General features: G+C 43.5%; 1 protein-coding gene across 1 annotated transcript; it reads left to right on the top strand.

Moving 5' to 3' along the window:
• Nucleotides 1-268: 268 nt before the first annotated feature.
• Nucleotides 269-15,276, top strand: LOC100442502 (myeloid cell surface antigen CD33). Its single transcript, XM_054541075.2, has 6 exons — nucleotides 269-340; nucleotides 403-783; nucleotides 987-1,265; nucleotides 10,381-10,477; nucleotides 10,819-10,900; nucleotides 14,778-15,276. Exons 1-6 carry the CDS (start codon nucleotides 304-306, stop codon nucleotides 14,946-14,948), a joined length of 1,047 nt encoding a protein of 348 aa, XP_054397050.1. The 5' UTR covers nucleotides 269-303; the 3' UTR covers nucleotides 14,949-15,276.
• The last annotated feature ends 820 nt before the right edge of the window (nucleotides 15,277-16,096 follow it).

A 16,096-nucleotide genomic window follows, 5' to 3' on the forward strand; every position in this document is an offset into this window, starting at 1 on the left:
GTTCGCATGTCTCAGATGGCCCCGGAGGTACTGGTCCAGGCTCCGGTGTCCCAGAAGGCAAGACTCAGATTCTGCTCCATCTCCTCCCCTCTCTGGGCGGCTCTCTGGCATCTCTGGCCCATGAGGGTCAATCTGTGTGGAAGGGACAAGCTCTGAGCACGTGTGGGTCTGAGGTTCCTCTTCCATGCAGGGCTGAGGTCTCCTGCTCCTCCCCAGCTTCCTGTCCGGCCCTGTAGCCCTTCCCCTCCACTCCCTTCCTCTTGTCTGCTCACACAGGAAGCCCAGGAAGCCTCTTCCTCAGACATGCTGCTGCTGCTACTGCTGCCCCTGCTGTGGGCAGGTGAGTGGCTGTGGGGAGGGGGGTTGTCGGGCTGGACGGAGCTGACTCTTGTTTCCCCACAGGGGCCCTGGCTATGGATCCAAATATCTGGCTGCAAGTGCAGGAGTCAGTGACGGTACAGGAGGGTTTGTGTGTCCTCGTGCCCTGCACTTTCTCCCATCCCATACCCTACCACACCAGGAATTCCCCAGTTCATGGTTACTGGTTCCGGGAAGGAGCCATTGTATCCTGGGACTCTCCAGTGGCCACAAACAAGCTAGATCAAGAAGTACAGGAGGAGACTCAGGGCCGATTCCGCCTCCTTGGGGATCCCAGTAGGAACAACTGCTCCCTGAGCATCATAGATGCCAGGAGGAGGGATAATGGTTCATACTTCTTTCGGATGGAGAGAGGAAGTATCAAATACAGTTACAAATCTCCCCAGCTCTCTGTGCATGTGACAGGTGAGGCACGGGCTTCCGAAGTGGCCACAAGGGAAGTTCATGGGTACTGCAGGGCAGGGCTGGGATGGGACCCTGGTACTGGGAGGGGTTTAGGGGTAAAGCCTGTCTTGCTTAGCCGGGGAGCTTGACCAGAGGTTGGTCTTCTCTCAAGCGCTCACCTGGACCCTCCCTCCTGATTCTGCATCCCCCCTTCTCCTCACTAGACTTGACCCACAGGCCCAAAATCCTCATCCCTGGCGCCCTAGACCCCGGCCACTCCAAAAACCTGACCTGCTCTGTGCCCTGGGCCTGTGAGCAGGGAACACCCCCGATCTTCTCCTGGTTGTCAGCTGCCCCCACCTCCCTGGGCCCCAGGACTACTCACTCCTCGGTGCTCATAATCACCCCACGGCCCCAGGACCACGGCACCAACCTGATCTGTCAGGTGAAGTTCCCTGGAGCTGGTGTGACTACGGAGAGAATCATCCAGCTCAATGTCACCTGTAAGTGCTGGGCCAGGATGCTGGGGTCCCTGAGGGTGTAGGGGAGACAGGATGGGCTGGTGCTGGGGACATTTAGTGTCCTGGAGGACTGGCTGAGTTCGGGAGCCAGAAGGACATGAGCGCTGTCCCTTCTGCATTTCTGTGGTTTCTGGCAGGAGTAAGGGGAAATGCCTACCCTTATATCATCTCTACCCCCAACTGAAGGAAATCCTGTCTTCCTCTCCTAGATGCTCCACAGAATCCAACAACTGGTATCTTTCTAGGAGATGGCTCAGGTAGGAAGGAGCCTCCCTGCCTGGGGCTGTTACTGACATTGAGTCTGTGTCAGATTTGGTCAGATCTGGACTTTCAGAGTCAAATGTTCAGAGGCAAGGCCTGCGGTTAGACACAGGTAGACATCAGGCACCTTGGAAAAGGATATTTGGGGATGACTAGCAGCTTCCTCCTTGCCCATCCAAATAATGCTCTTTGTCTCCCTCCTGTCGCTGAATGTCTTGGGCTATTTTATTTTTAATTGATATGTAATAATAGTACATATTTATGGATGGCATAGTGATGTTTCCATACTAATAATGTATAGTAATCAGATCAAGCTAATAGCATATCCATCATCTTGAACATTTATGATTTCGTTGTTGTTGGGAACATTCAATATCCCCTTTCTAGCTATTTGAAGCTATCTATTATTGTTAACCATAGTCATCCTACAGTGGTATAGAACACCAGAACTTATGCTTCCTTTCCAGGTGTAATCTTGTATCCTTTAACAAATCTGTCTCCTTATCATTGTTCCCCTAACCTTCCCAGCCCTTATTATTCTCTGTTCTACTTTTTACTTCTATGAAATCAACTTCTTGTAGCTTCCACTTCTGAGTGAGAACATGTGGTATTAAACTTTCTGTTCCTAGCTTATTTCATTTAACATAATGTCTTCTAGTTCAATCTATGTTATAGTGAATAACAAGATTTCATCATTTTTTATGGCTGAATGATAATCCATTGCGTATATATGCCACATTTCCTTTATTTATTCATCTGTTGTTGGACACTTAGGTTTATTTCATATCTTCCTATTGTGGATAATGCTGCAATAAACATTGAGGGGCAGACGTTTCTTCAATATACTGATTTCCTTTCCTTTCTATAAATGCCCAGTAGTGGGGTTGCTGGATCATATGGTAGTTCTATCTGTAGTTTTTTGAGAAACTTCCATACTCTTCTCCATAGTGGTTATACTAGTTTACATTCTGGTCAAAAGTATATGAGTTCCCTCTTCTCTATAACCTCACCATCATTTGTTAATTTTCATCTTTTTTTTTTATCATAGTCCTCCCAACTGGGGTGATGTTACCTCATTGTGGTTTTGATTTGCATTTCCCTGGTGATTGGTGATGTTGAGCATTTTTCGTATACACTTGTTAGCCATCTGTATATCTTTTCTTGAGAAATGTCTACTCAGATAATTTGCCCATTTTTAAATGAGATTGGGTTTCTTTGCCATTGAGATGTATGAGTTCCTCATATATTCTGGATATGAATCACTTGTCAGATGAATAGCTGACAAATATTTTCTCCTATTCTGTAGGTTGCCTTTTCACTCTGTTGGTTGTTTCCTTTCTGCATAGAAGCTTTTTAGCTTGCTATCATCTCATTTATTTACTTTTGCTTTTGTTGCTTGTGCTAGTGAGGTCTTACTCGTAAAATATTTTTCCAGACCAATGTCATAAAGCATTTCCCCTATGTTTTCTTCTAGTATTTTTAAAATGTTGTGTCTTATATTCAGGTCTTTGATCCATTTTGAATTGATTTTTGTATAGGATGAGAGGTGTGAGTCTAGTGTCATTCTTCTGCATATGGCACCAGTTTTCCCAGCATCATTTATTAAAGAAACTGCTCTTTCCTCAATGAGTGTTCTTCATGCATTTGTCAAAATTCAGTTGGCTGTAGATAGTGGGTTAATTTCTGTGTTCTCTATTATGTATTATTGGTGTATGTTTCTGCTTTTATGCCAATATCATGCTGTTTTGGTTACTGCAGCTTTGTAGTTTTGAAATCTTTAAATTTTTGAAATTTTGCAATTTTCTAGTTTTGAAATTTTGAAATCTTGTAGTGTGATACCTCCAGCTTTGTTCTTTTTGCTTAGGATTGCTTTGACTATTCAGGCTATTTTTGGTTCCATATGAAGTTTAAGATTGTTTCTTCTAATTCTGTGAAGAATGACATTGATATTTTGATAGAGCCAGGTTTGAATCTGTAGATTTTTTTGGGTAGTATAATCATTTTAGCAATATTAATTCATCTGATGAGAAGGAATGTCTTTCCATTTGTTTGTATCCTCTTCAGTTTATTTCCTCAGTGTTTTGTAGTTTTTCTTATTGAGGTCTGTCACCTCTTTGGTTAAATGTATTCGTAGGTATACTTCATTCTCTTATAGCTATTGTAAATGTGATTGCCTTCTTGATTTATTTTCAGCTAATTCATTGTGTATAGAAATGCTACTGATTTTTGTGCATTGATTTTGTATCCTGCAAATTTACTAAATTCGTTTATCAGTTCTGAGAGTTTTTTTGTTAGAGTCTTTAGGTTTTTTTGTTTTATTTTGTTTTTGAGATGGAATTTCACCATGTTGGCCAGGCTGGTCTTGAACTCCTGGCCTCAAGCAATCTGCCCACCTTGGCCTCCCAAAGTGCTGGAATTACAGGCATGAGCCACCACGCCTGGCCAAGTCTTTAGGTTTTTGTATGTTATTTGCAGAGACAATTTGACTTCCTCCTTTCCAATTTGGATGGTTTTTATTTCTTTCTCTTGCCTAATTGCTCTGGCTAGGACTTTCAGTACTATGTAAAATAAGAGTTGCAACAGTGGACATCCAGTTCCTAGAGGAAAAGATTTCAGCTTTTCTCCATTCAGTATGATGTTAGCCATGGGTTTGTCATATATGGCCTTTTTTGTGTTGAGGTACTTTCCTTCTATACCTAACTTATTGAGAGTTTCTATCATGAAGCAATATTGAATTTTAACACATGCTTTTTATTCTGCAACTATTTAGGTGATCATATGGTTTATGTCCTTCATTCTGTTGATATATGTGTAACATTTATTGGTTTGCATATGTTGAATCATTCTTGCCTTTCTGGGATTAATCCCACTTTGTCATGGTATATTATCTTTTCGATATATTGTTGGATTTGATTTGCTACTATTTTGTTGAATATTTTTGCATCTATGTTCATTAGGGGTATTGGCCTCTAGTTTTCTTTTTTTATTATCTCCTTTCTGATTTTGGTGTCGTGGTTATGCTGGCCTTGTAGAATGAGTTAGGAAGAGTTGCCTCCACTTCGATTTTTTGGAATAGTTTGAGAAGAGTTGGTATAATTTTTTTCTTTAAAGGTTCAGTAAAGTTCAGCACTGAAGCCATCCAGCTCTGGAATTTTCTTTGTTGGGAGGCCTTTTATGATTCATTCAATCTCATTACTTGTTGTTTGTCTGTTGAGGTTTTCTATTTCTTCTTGATTCAATCTCGGTAGATTATATGTGTCCAGGAACTTATCCGTTTCTTCTAGACTTTCAAATTTGTTGGCATATTGTTCATGGTAGTGTCTAAGATCTTGTGTATTTCTGTGGTAACCATTGTGACATCTTCTTTTTTATTTATGATTTTATTAATTTATGTCTTCTGTCTCTTTCTTAGTCTAGCTAATGATTGTCAATTTTATTTATTTTTTCAAAAAGCCAACTTGTTCATTGATTTTTTTTTCAATTTCATTTATTTCTGCTCTGATCTTTATGATTTCTTTCATTCTGCTGATTTTGAAAGCAGAACTAGAAAGTTCTTGCTTTCTAGTTTCTTGAAATGCACAGTTAAATGGTTTACTTGAAATTTGTCTAATTGTTTGATGTAGGCATTTATTTCTCTAAAGTTGTCTCTTAAAACTGTTTTTGCTGTGTCCCATAGGTTTTGGTATATTTTATTTCTATTTTTACTTATTTTGAGGAATTTTTAAATATCATTCTTAATTTCTTCCTTCACTATTGGTCATTTAGAATCATTTTGTTTCATTTCTGTGTATTTCTATAGTTTGGAATGTTTCTCTTGGTATTGATTTTTAGTTTTATTCAATTGTAGTCAAATAAGATACTTGATCCAATTTTGATTTTTTAAAATTTTTGGCACTTGTTTTGTGTTCTAACATATAGTCAATCCTTGGGAATGTTGCACGTGCTGATGAAACCAATGTGTATTCTGCAGCTGTCGGTTGAAATGTTCTATAAATATCTTAGGTTCATTTGGTATATGGTGCAGTTTAAATCCAATGTTTATTTGTTCATCTTGTCTAGATGATTTGTTCAATGCTGAGAGTGGGGCGTTGAAGTCCTCAACTATTATTGTATTGGAGTCTATCTCTCCCTTTATATCTAATAATACTTGCTTTACATATCTGGGTGCTCTGGTGTTGTGTGCATATATATTTACAGTTGTTATATTATAGTGCTGAACTGATCCCTTTATAATAATATAATATCCTTCTTTGTCTCTTTACAGCTTTTGACTTGTAGTCTGTTTTGTCTGAGATAAGTACAGCTATTCCTGCTTCCTGTCATTTCCACTTGGGTAGAATATCCTTTTCCATCTCTTCCTTTTCAGTCTATGTGTGTCTTATAGGTGAGATAAGTTTCTTGTAAGCAGTATATGGCTGTGTTGGTAGAAGGGCTGAGGCAGGGCTTGCTTGTCTGACATAATGTAAAAGAGTCTTGGAACATGTCCTGGGTCCAGGGTCTCAAACCCCTTGTGGCCTATGGAACACCAAGCTCTGTGCCTAAGGGTGGAAGGCTGCCCTGCTGCACTACAATCTAAGCCCAGGGCATAAAACCCCTCGTGGCTTGGAAAGAATCCAGGGCTCTGGGCATAAAACCCCTCATGGCCTCTGGAATGTGTCCAGACTTGCTGGCCGCTTGCTCCTTGCTCTCCCAGGATCATAAATTGATGGTATCTTGAGTGAAAAGAACTTTTCCTCTATTATTTCAAGTAGCAGAGCATATGCTAAACCTTCACAGCTATGCTTGATGCACTGCTACCTTTCTACCCCAGCGTCCTCATGTCCTCACTTGTCTATCCCCACTTCCGCACGTCCTCACCACCTGCTTCTTTGTTTGATTACCAATAAATAGTGTGGGCTCCCAGAGCTCGGGGCCTTCACAGCCTCCATACTAGCGTCAGCTCCCTGGACTCACTTTATGTACTATTAAGTTGTCTTGTCTCATTCCTTTGACTCCGCTGGACTTCGTGGCCCCCACGGCCTGGTGTTGGGTCTGATCACCCCAACAAGCTGAGTCTAGATTTTCTTTTCATTCATTCAGGCAGTCCATATATTTTAAATGGGACGATTTAATCCATTTACATACACATTATTATTAATAGGTTATTTTCATTTCATTGATTGTTTTCTGATTGTTTTGTATATTCCTGGTTCCTTACTTCCCCTCCTATTGTTTCTTTTTGTGGTTGGCTGATATATATATATATTTTTTGTAGTGATAAGATTTGATTCCTTTCTCTTTCTTCTTTGTGTATGGGCTGTCAGTGAGTTTTAATTTCACGTGTTTTTGCCTTTTCACTTCCAGTTGTAAGACTCCCTTGAGCATTTCTTTTCTTTTCTTTTTCTTCTCTTATTTTTTTTATTTTTTATTTTTTTTTTGAGAAAGTGTCTCATTCTGTAGCCCAGGCTGGAGTGCAGTGGCATGATCATGGCTCACTATAGTCTCGACCTCCTGTGCTTAAGCAATCTTCCTGCCTTAACCTCCCAAGTAGCTGGGACTACAGGCATGTGCCACCACTCCCAGCTAATTTTTGTGTTTCTTGTAGAGGTAGGGTGTTGCCATTTGCCTAAGCTGGTCTCAAATTACAGAGCTCAAGTGATCCACCTGCCTGCCTTCACCTCCCGATGTGCTGGGATTATAAGCATGAACCACACCGTGCCTGGTCCCTTGAGCATTTCTTGTAAGGCTAGTCTAAGAGTGATTAGAATTCCCTTAGTTTTTGCTTATCTATGAAATATTTTATTTCTCCTTCTTTTCTGAAAGATAGCTTTTCTGGGTATAGTATTTTTGACTGGTAAGTTTTTTATCTTTCAGTACTTTGAGTATGTCATCCCATTCTCTCCTGGCCTATAATGTTACTGCTGAGAAACTCACTGTTGGTCTAATAAGGATAATCCTATATGTGACTAGATGCTTTTACCTTGCTGTTTTTACAATTCTTTACTTGACTTTTGACAATTTGGCATAATGAGCTTTGGAGAGGACTTGCTTGAGCTGAATATTTTGAGAGTACTTTGAGCTTCCTGGACCTGGATGTCCTTCTAGTTCCCAAGGCTTGGGAAGTTTTCACCTATTATTGGATTAAATATGTTTTCTACACCTTTTCCATTCTCTTCTCCTCCTGGAAATCCCATAATGTGAATATTTGCTTGGCTGTGTCCCATGAGTCCTGTAGGGTTCCTTCATTCTATTTTATTCTCTTATTTTTACCTACCTGTGTTACTTCAGAAGATCTGTCTTCAAGTTCAGAAATTATTTTTTCTTCTTGACCTAGTCTGTTGTTGAAGCTCTCGATTGTGGTTTTTTATTTCATTTTTTGAGTTCTCAGCTGTAGGAGTTCTGCTTTGCTCTTTTATATAATATCCATCTCTCTGTTAAATTTCTCTTTCAAGTCATGAATTAAAACAATGGGACACAGGTGCCCAACTACTTGGCTGACCTGGGGGCATATCTGCTGGAGGTGCCAACATGGCTGTTTTGCAGGGCTGAGATGAAGCTGAATGACTCTTAGCTGGCCTAGGTGTGTTTTTGCCAGGAGTAGCACTCAGAGCTTTATCTAGGGTTTGGGATGTGAGTGTAAGACTGCTCAGCTGGCCTAGGGGGTGTACCAGCCAGTGGTAGCCCATGGGGCTGTTTCTCAGGCCTGGAATGCAAGCACACAGCTGCTCAATATGCCTGGGGTCATGTCTAAAAGGGTTGGCTCACAAGGCTGTTTCTCAGGCCCTAATTGTGGGAGAGTGGCCTTTGGGCAGGCCAGAGGCATGTCCACAGAAGGGGGCTGGGCACCATAAGGCTGTTTCTCAGGGCCTGTGTGTGGGCACATAACCACTTCCCCAGCCTGGGGATGTATTAGCTCTTTGTTGGCTCAGAGGTCTCTCCCATTCAGGTGAGCGTGCACGGTAGTTTGGCCAACTCAATTGTGTGTTCACCCTGAGTGGGACTATAAAACTTTTCCTCCAGCTGGAAGTACAGTCAGCAGGGGTTGGTTTCTCTACTGTTCAGGGCCAGAGTCCCAGCCAATACTGGGCCCAGGCTCCATGCAGCTCTAATTGTGGTATTCAGCCTCTACTGCTGGCTTAGTGGAATGAAGATGGAGTTACAATGATAAAGAGGTGCATGGCCACTGGCCCCCAGAGGAGGGTGCACTCCAGAGATGGCTGTGGTCCCAAGATGGTGCTGTATTGTAGCAGCTTGCCCACAGGGGCTGGTTAGGGAGTTGGGAGTGCACACCAAGTGCTCCTAATCCAGAACCATGCAGCTGTGTGAATTCCTGGCAGCTCTTCCAACTGTGCTCAGAACTTGTGAGGACTGTAAGATTAACCTGTAGTAAGGAATGTAGGTATCTGCAGTGGCACTGGGGGTTGGTTGGATTCTTCTGCTTATTTCCCTGCAAGGGGAAATCCTTCCTGTCTCTGGGACAAACCAATCTGGGCTGGGGAGATGGAGCTGCAAAGCTTGGGTGCCTCCATGCTGCCCTCCTGGGTTTCCAATTACCATAGGTAACTCTCCACTCCCCTGCTACACTACAGTACTCTCCCTGCGACACTCCACTCAAATCTTTGCTATGGTTTATTCATTGCTTTGGTCCTTTCCTGTCTGGCGGGACAGGGGAGGATGAGCTCCAGGCACCTCTGGTTAGCCATTTTGCTCCAATGGGGGCATTTTTTAAATAGGTTTTATTTTTCAGAGTAGTGTTCATTTCACAGCAAAATTGAGTGGAATCTTCTAGTTGCTGATCATCTTGGGAGCATTTATAAATGAACTTTATTTTTCATGAAGAAATTGAGCAGAAGGTACAAAGATTTCCCATATGCCCTCTACCCTTATACATAGTTTCCCCGGTCATCAGCATCCCCCATCAGAGTGGTACATTTGTTACAATCAGTAAACCTACATTGACATATCATTGCCACCTGAAGCCCATAGTTTACATTAAAGTTCACTCTTGGTGTTATACATCTTGCAGGTTTTAAAAAAATGTATAATGACATGAATCCACCATGAGAGTATCATATAGAATAGTCACACTTCCCTAAAAATCTCTTTAGGGCATTTTTTTCTACTGTCCATACCTCAACCCTTAGCCCTGACCTCTGTCCCAAGACCAGTGCTCTCTCCACTACCCTATTCCAATTAATAATGGCATCTGGTCCCTCAGTGGACAGTGAGCCCAGTGAGAGCGGAATAGTTCCCTCAGTAGTGGTCATCAAACTGTTGACAATGATGCTCAGAGACACGCACCTGACTCTGAGTGTTGCGATCTAGAAGGCACAGCCAGGCAGGTCCAGGAGAACTGTCTGGGTCTAAGAAAGTCTGAGAACCACCTCCCTGCCCCACCCTGCTTCCAGGCCCTTTTGAAGGCCAAAAGGACCACCTTTGACCCTAAGTGATGGGGCCAGTGGGAAGAAAGAAGAGACAAGGCCTATCAGCATTCCAGTGCTTTCTCTCTCTCTCTCTCTCTCTCTCTCTCTCTCATCCAAGAGGCTCAGAGCTTCACAGTCCTTCAGGGGCTATGTCTGAGGTTAATTTCAGAGAGACCCAGGGTGGAGAGGAACCTGGGTCCTAGGAGAGATGGTGTTTTGTGCACCGGGGAGAGAGTGTGGGACAAGAGGTGTCAGGTGCACTGTGTACTTCATCTCATGGTCGTGGTCAATATTGATGTCTATGATGGGTGGGAAGATCTAGGAGCTAAACCCCATTTTGGAGGTGAAGTCACCCCTCTCTACATGCTGGAAAGGGGTATACACATACCTGTTTATCCAGATTAGAGTTCACCCCAAGTCTTTTTTGTCTGCAGGGAAACAAGAGACCAGAGCAGGAGTGGTTCATGGGGCCATCGGAGGAGCTGGTATTACAGCCCTGCTTGCTCTTTGTCTCTGCCTCATCTTCTTCATGTGAGCATTTTCTCTGGGTCAGGCATGGGCCAGAGGTGAAGAGGATGGACCTGGTGTAGAAGGGTCCTGGAGGGGCTGTGAGGGCTGGAGAAAGGGCAGGGGGTGTGATAATGTACAGAATCCAGCCTGTAGCCACTGGGCTAGGCACGGGTCTATTCTAGGGCCCTGATCTCAGATATCCAAGGAGTGGGAGGTAGAGGGAGACCTTGTTACTAAGTCTTGTTTGAGGGCTCCTGGATTAATCCCACCCTTTACCCGCCAAAGTCCCTTATTCCAGGTTCATAACAATGGCCCCACAGCCTGAGAAAACCAGGCTCAAAGACCCTGGTGTCTCCCATCAGAGTGAAGACCCACAGGAGGAAAGCAGCCAGGACAGCAGTGGGCAGGAATGACACCCACTCTGCCACAGGGCCAGCCTCCCCGGTGAGTGATGGGGCATCCTGGCATCCAGTCTGCCCTGCAGACACCTCCTCCCAACGTGGCCCACAGTCATGCCCCATTCAGCATTTCCAGAACTGAGCTTATTGTCTTTCCTCCTGTTTAACAGTGTAGGTTTTAATATTTTTCAGGTATGTTGAGGCCAACAGATCAGGAGATGATGGCCATTGAAAAGATAGTTTCTTGGCTGGGCACAGTTTCACACCTGTAATCCCAGCACTTTTGGAGGCCGAGGTGGGCAGATCCCGAGGTCAGGAGATCGAGACCGTCCTGGCTAGCACAGTGAAACCCTGTCTCTACTAAAAATACAAAAAAATTAGCCGGGCATGGTGGCGGGCACCTGTAGTCCCAGCTACTTGGGAGGCTGAGGCAGGAGAATGGTGTGAACCTGGGAGGCGGAGCTTGTAGTGAGCCGAGATAGCACTATTGCACTCCAGCCTGGGTGACAGAGTGAGACTCTGTCCAAAAAAGAAAAAAAAAATAGTTTCTTATTCACCATTCCCGAGAGGGCGCACCACAACATGCAAGGCCATATGGAGAAGCACCAGGGTCAGTCAGGAAGCAGAGGGAGCAAGGAGAAAATAGGACAAGAGCCTTCTCTGTGGCTTTTATGGAAAAGAATGGGCAAGACAGGGTAAGCAAGCTAGGCAGGTTTATGATTGGCTACTTAGAACAATTTCAGCAGACTCTGGGGTATAAGAGTTGTCTCTAGTTGTCTGGTACGTGGCCCTGGGTTTATTAAGGAGGATTGTGGCCTGGAGTGTAAGAGCTCAATAAAAGATCCAGCTGGTAGTGTGGGCTTTAGACTGACTGGTTTGCACATGAAAGGTGCACTTGTATGCAAGTCCTTTACTAGCTCTAGAAATCTACTATCCTTGGGAGAGGCAGTCTCTCAAAGGTCAGCAATGCCCCAGATGTCAAAACATCAGAAACACTTGGTTGACACACCCCTAAACATAGTTCTCCTGATGAGTTCTCCATCTCACTAAAGGTACTCTTGTCCCCATTACCCAACAAGAGACATGGCCCCCTCATGCCCCAGTCCTCCATCTCTTCTTCCTGTGCCAGTATGCTACGATGCATGTCTGAGCTTCCTCTGAACACAGCTTAACACAACCACTCCTTCTGAGCCGAGAGCCTCTGTTATTCCTTATTCTGCTGCAGCCTCACCTCCCATTTCTCCTCTCCAGAACATTAGCATTATCTCCCTAAAAGGTCATTGTCCCATCATTCCCAAGTTTGAAATGCGCTGCTTCTCTACTCTCCTGAAAGATTGGCATTCCAACAACTTGGTCTGGCATTGGAGCAGGAAAACCAGAGTCCCCTTCAGCGCTATGCTCCCCCAACATTAGCCACTCAATCACCTCAAGCAGGGCAAGATTTTTCATCTCAGAATCATTGCTGGGCTGTCCCCTCCTCCTCATATGCCTAATAGCTACCTGCCCAACTCCAGTGCATCCTTCAAGCTCTGATTTTTTTTTAAATTTATTTAACTCTGACTAAAGTGAACACCACAGTAAAGTTTTTGAACACAGGGTCAACCAGCACCCATTCATTCTGCAAATATCTATATAATCCCATTTGCCAATTGTTCTAGGTCCTTGTGCCATTCTGTATTTTTATAAACACATAGTTTACAAATATAAAATATTCCTCCTATTGGGGGCTTAACATTTATTGGGGAAAGGGATGAAAATAATGAACAAATAAGTAGTGCAGATATACATGAAATAAGTGCTATGGCAGGAAATGAAATGGGAGAACGGAATGGTCAGTCCTTGGGGCCAAAGAGTGGCCTTTGGGCAAACACCTGCAGAAAGAAAGTGAGTACAGTATGAGCAGTAGAGAATCATCAAGGAAGCAGCAAATACCATGGCTCTGAGGCTGGAACACATCTGACGTTTTAGAGAAACAAAGTAGGACAGTGTGGATAAGGCAGAGTTACGTGTTGGGGGTGGTGTGTGAACTGAACAATGGTAGGTAGGAAATGAAGTTGAAGAGACATAGGAGCTGCAAATATTACAGGATCCTAAGTCCATCATAGTTATTGATGCGTTTAGAGCAGAAGAGTGACATAAACTGACACTCATTTTAGTGGGAGTCACTCTGGCTGCTGTGTGAGAAACTCTAGTACGTAGTATAGAAGAGAAGATACCAGAAGAGAAGATAGAAGAGAAGATACTAGTACGTAGTATAGAAGAGAAGTATAGAAGAGAATAGAGGATACGCAGATAATCAAGCCAAGAGATGACTGACTCAGACTTAGTCCCCAGTAAGAAAAATGAATCTGATGTGGAGAAATTGGGTTCCAGATACATCTTGAAGGTGGATCAACAGTATTTGCAAGTGGAGTGATGGATGCATGCAAGGCATGAGCAAAGATAGCTCACAGACTCTGCTTGATAAGTGTCTCAGATGTCATAGGTGGGTCCACAGATATCGTAGATGTCATGGATGTCCAAGAAGACCCCATAGATGTCATAGATGTCTATAGATGCCAATTATGATGTTCATGTGGTTTACTCAGAATTCAAACTTAAAAAATCAAATTGCCAATGATTAAAATTGCCATCCTTGAAGGAGAAGTATATTTTCAAGTGTATATCAAATATTATTTTGGTTACTGTAAGTATGAGGTGCCTCTGAGACATCCATGTAGAGATGACAAGTAGCAGGCAAGTGTCTGGAGCTCAGAAGAGGGATCCATGTGGGAGACACAGAGGTTGGGGGCTTCCATATCAATATCCAATAATTGGTGAATCTACAAAGAAGAGAAGTGGTCCACAGACACAGCCCTAGAACCCTCCAGCATTTAATGTTAGGGAGATGAGGTGTAAATGGTGGGAAAGCTGAGAATGAATAGGAGCCAATGGCCAGGAAATTGCAGGCTCTAGTGTTGGTGGCCAAGGGAAGATGGGGCTTCATGGAAGAGAGGTTGGTCATTTGTTTCAAATGCTGGTAAGTCTGGTAAGATAGAATCTGAGAAATGGCTATTAGAATGTAGCTAAGTGGTATGACAGCAAAGCAGATCTGATTTTCTGCTGGAGGAAGATCTCTTGACTGAGAGAGTTCAAGAGAAAATGGGAGGCGAGGAGGCAAAAACTATGAGTTGAAGGACTCTTTTGAGAAACACTGCCCCAACCAAGAAATGGGCCTGCACCAGCAAATGGTTGTACCCTGTAGACTTGCCATTTCTCCAGCATCTGCTCCTATCTCTTATGCTACCATGTTCCCTATTTGTGTAGGGCTTTGCACCACTTGAACTAACTGCATTCCCATAGCTCTCCCTACCACACCATGAGCTCAACAAGGAAAAGGCTGGGTTTTATTAGACCTCCATCATTCCACTCTCTCCTGTTCGTCTGCACACTGTCACAGTTTGCAATTACCAGTCTGTTTCTGTCTTCATCCCCTGCAGTACTGGAAATCACAGGGCCCCTGCTCTGCTTTGCTCCCTCCTGAGGATCCAGTGCCCAGCACATAGGAGGTCCCAGAGACCTGGGACTGAGTTCAGGGTCAACAGTTGTGTGACTTTGGAAATTACCTAACCTCTCTGAGACCTAGTTTTCTGGTCTGTAAAATGGATAAAATAATAGTTGCTAAAGATGATGTCAGTGTAGCTGCCCAGAATTTTTCCACATTAGTCTCTGTGAGTATTCCAGAGAATTGGGAATCAATCAATATGTGCTACATGTGTTAGATAATGAATAAGTAGAGCCTTAATTAATTAGCATTTGATGAAAGAATGAAAGAGTGAATAAATGTTCTGTCAGAGTCAAATTTACTTCATTGACCCTCTTTGCCTTCTCCCGGTCGCCCTCCTCACTGCCCTGCTCTAACCCCCTTCTTTCCTCTCCATAAGAAACACCAGAAGAAGTCCAAGTTACATGGCCCCACTGAAACCTCAAGCTGTTCAGGTGCCGCCCCTACTGTGGAGATGGATGAGGAGCTGCATTATGCTTCCCTCAACTTTCATGGGATGAATCCTTCCAAGGACACCTCCACCGAATACACAGAGGTCAGGACCCAGTGAGGAACCTACAAGAGCATTGGGCTCAGCTAGAAGATCCACATCCTCTACAGGTCGGGGACCAAAGGCTGATTCTTGGAGATTTAACACCCCACAGGCAATGGGTTTATAGACGTTATGTGAGTTTCCTGCTATATTAACATCATCTTAGACTTTGCAAGCAGAGAGTCGTGGAATCAAATCTGTGCTCTTTCATTTGCTAAGTGTATGATGTCACACAAGCTCCTTAACCTTCCACGTCTCCATTTTCTTCTCTGTGAAGTAGGTATAAGAAGTCCTATCTCATAGGGATGCTGTGAGCATTAAATAAAGGTACACATGGAAAACTCCAGTCCTGGTGCAGTGAGAGTTTGGTGCATACTGGTTCCTTCCCCCGTGAACAGAAGTCATTAGTGATATTTGATCCCTGGAACTAGATCAGTAACATGTCCATCTCACTTGCTGCTCAAAACCCCACCATATATGTCTTCCCTGACTTGCCCTCCAACATCATCTCTCTCCACTCCTGAATCTTCCCTTTTCATCCCACCTGTCTCCTACTCGGATTTCTGCTTTCTTTATGTCCTGCTACAGGGAAAATCACATATTAGCATTTGGGGAATTTTCTAAAACTCAGAGCTGACCATAGTCAAAATAGTTCCCTAGATTACCCCAACCCACAAGAATAATTTGAAGCTTCTCAATGTGACATTCTAAATCAGAGATGGTCAACCAGTATTAGCAAAGGGCCAGATAGTAAACATGTTCAGTTTTGCAAGCAATATGGTCTCTATTGCAACTATTTAATTCTGCCATTGTAGCACCAAAGCAGCCACAGACAATCTGAAAATGAATTGTATGGCCATGTTTCAACAAAATGCTATTTATCAGAACAGGCAGCCAACGGGCTGTGGTGTGCTGACCTCTATTCTATGTTGCTCTGAATCTCGCTCAGTCTACTCTTCCATTGCCACATCCTACACTTTATGGACCCCATTCTGATGCATTCCTCCCTGTCTGTTTGAATCCACATCCCTCTTCCAAGAAGGGCTGTTACCATGTCATCATCGGGCACCATCTTTTTATCCTTCCAAATGACCTCAAAGGTAGATGTCTAAATTGAGATGGCAGAAAGAAGCTCACAATCATCCTCCCAAAAAGCCTAATTAAAA

This window comes from Pongo abelii, chromosome 20 (assembly GCF_028885655.2).
Source record: "Pongo abelii isolate AG06213 chromosome 20, NHGRI_mPonAbe1-v2.0_pri, whole genome shotgun sequence".
Classification (NCBI taxonomy): Eukaryota; Metazoa; Chordata; class Mammalia; order Primates; family Hominidae; genus Pongo; species Pongo abelii.

Bases quoted from the DNA above. Each gene is read 5' to 3' on its own strand.
- LOC100442502 (XM_054541075.2), top strand. From the start codon at position 304: ATGCTGCTGCTGCTACTGCTGCCCCTGCTGTGGGCAG. The intron at 1,266-10,380 runs GTAAGTGCTGGG...TTTTGTCTGCAG, and splicing joins CATCCAGCTCAATGTCACCT to GGAAACAAGAGACCAGAGCA. The intron at 10,478-10,818 runs GTGAGCATTTTC...GTCTCCCATCAG, and splicing joins CTCTGCCTCATCTTCTTCAT to AGTGAAGACCCACAGGAGGA.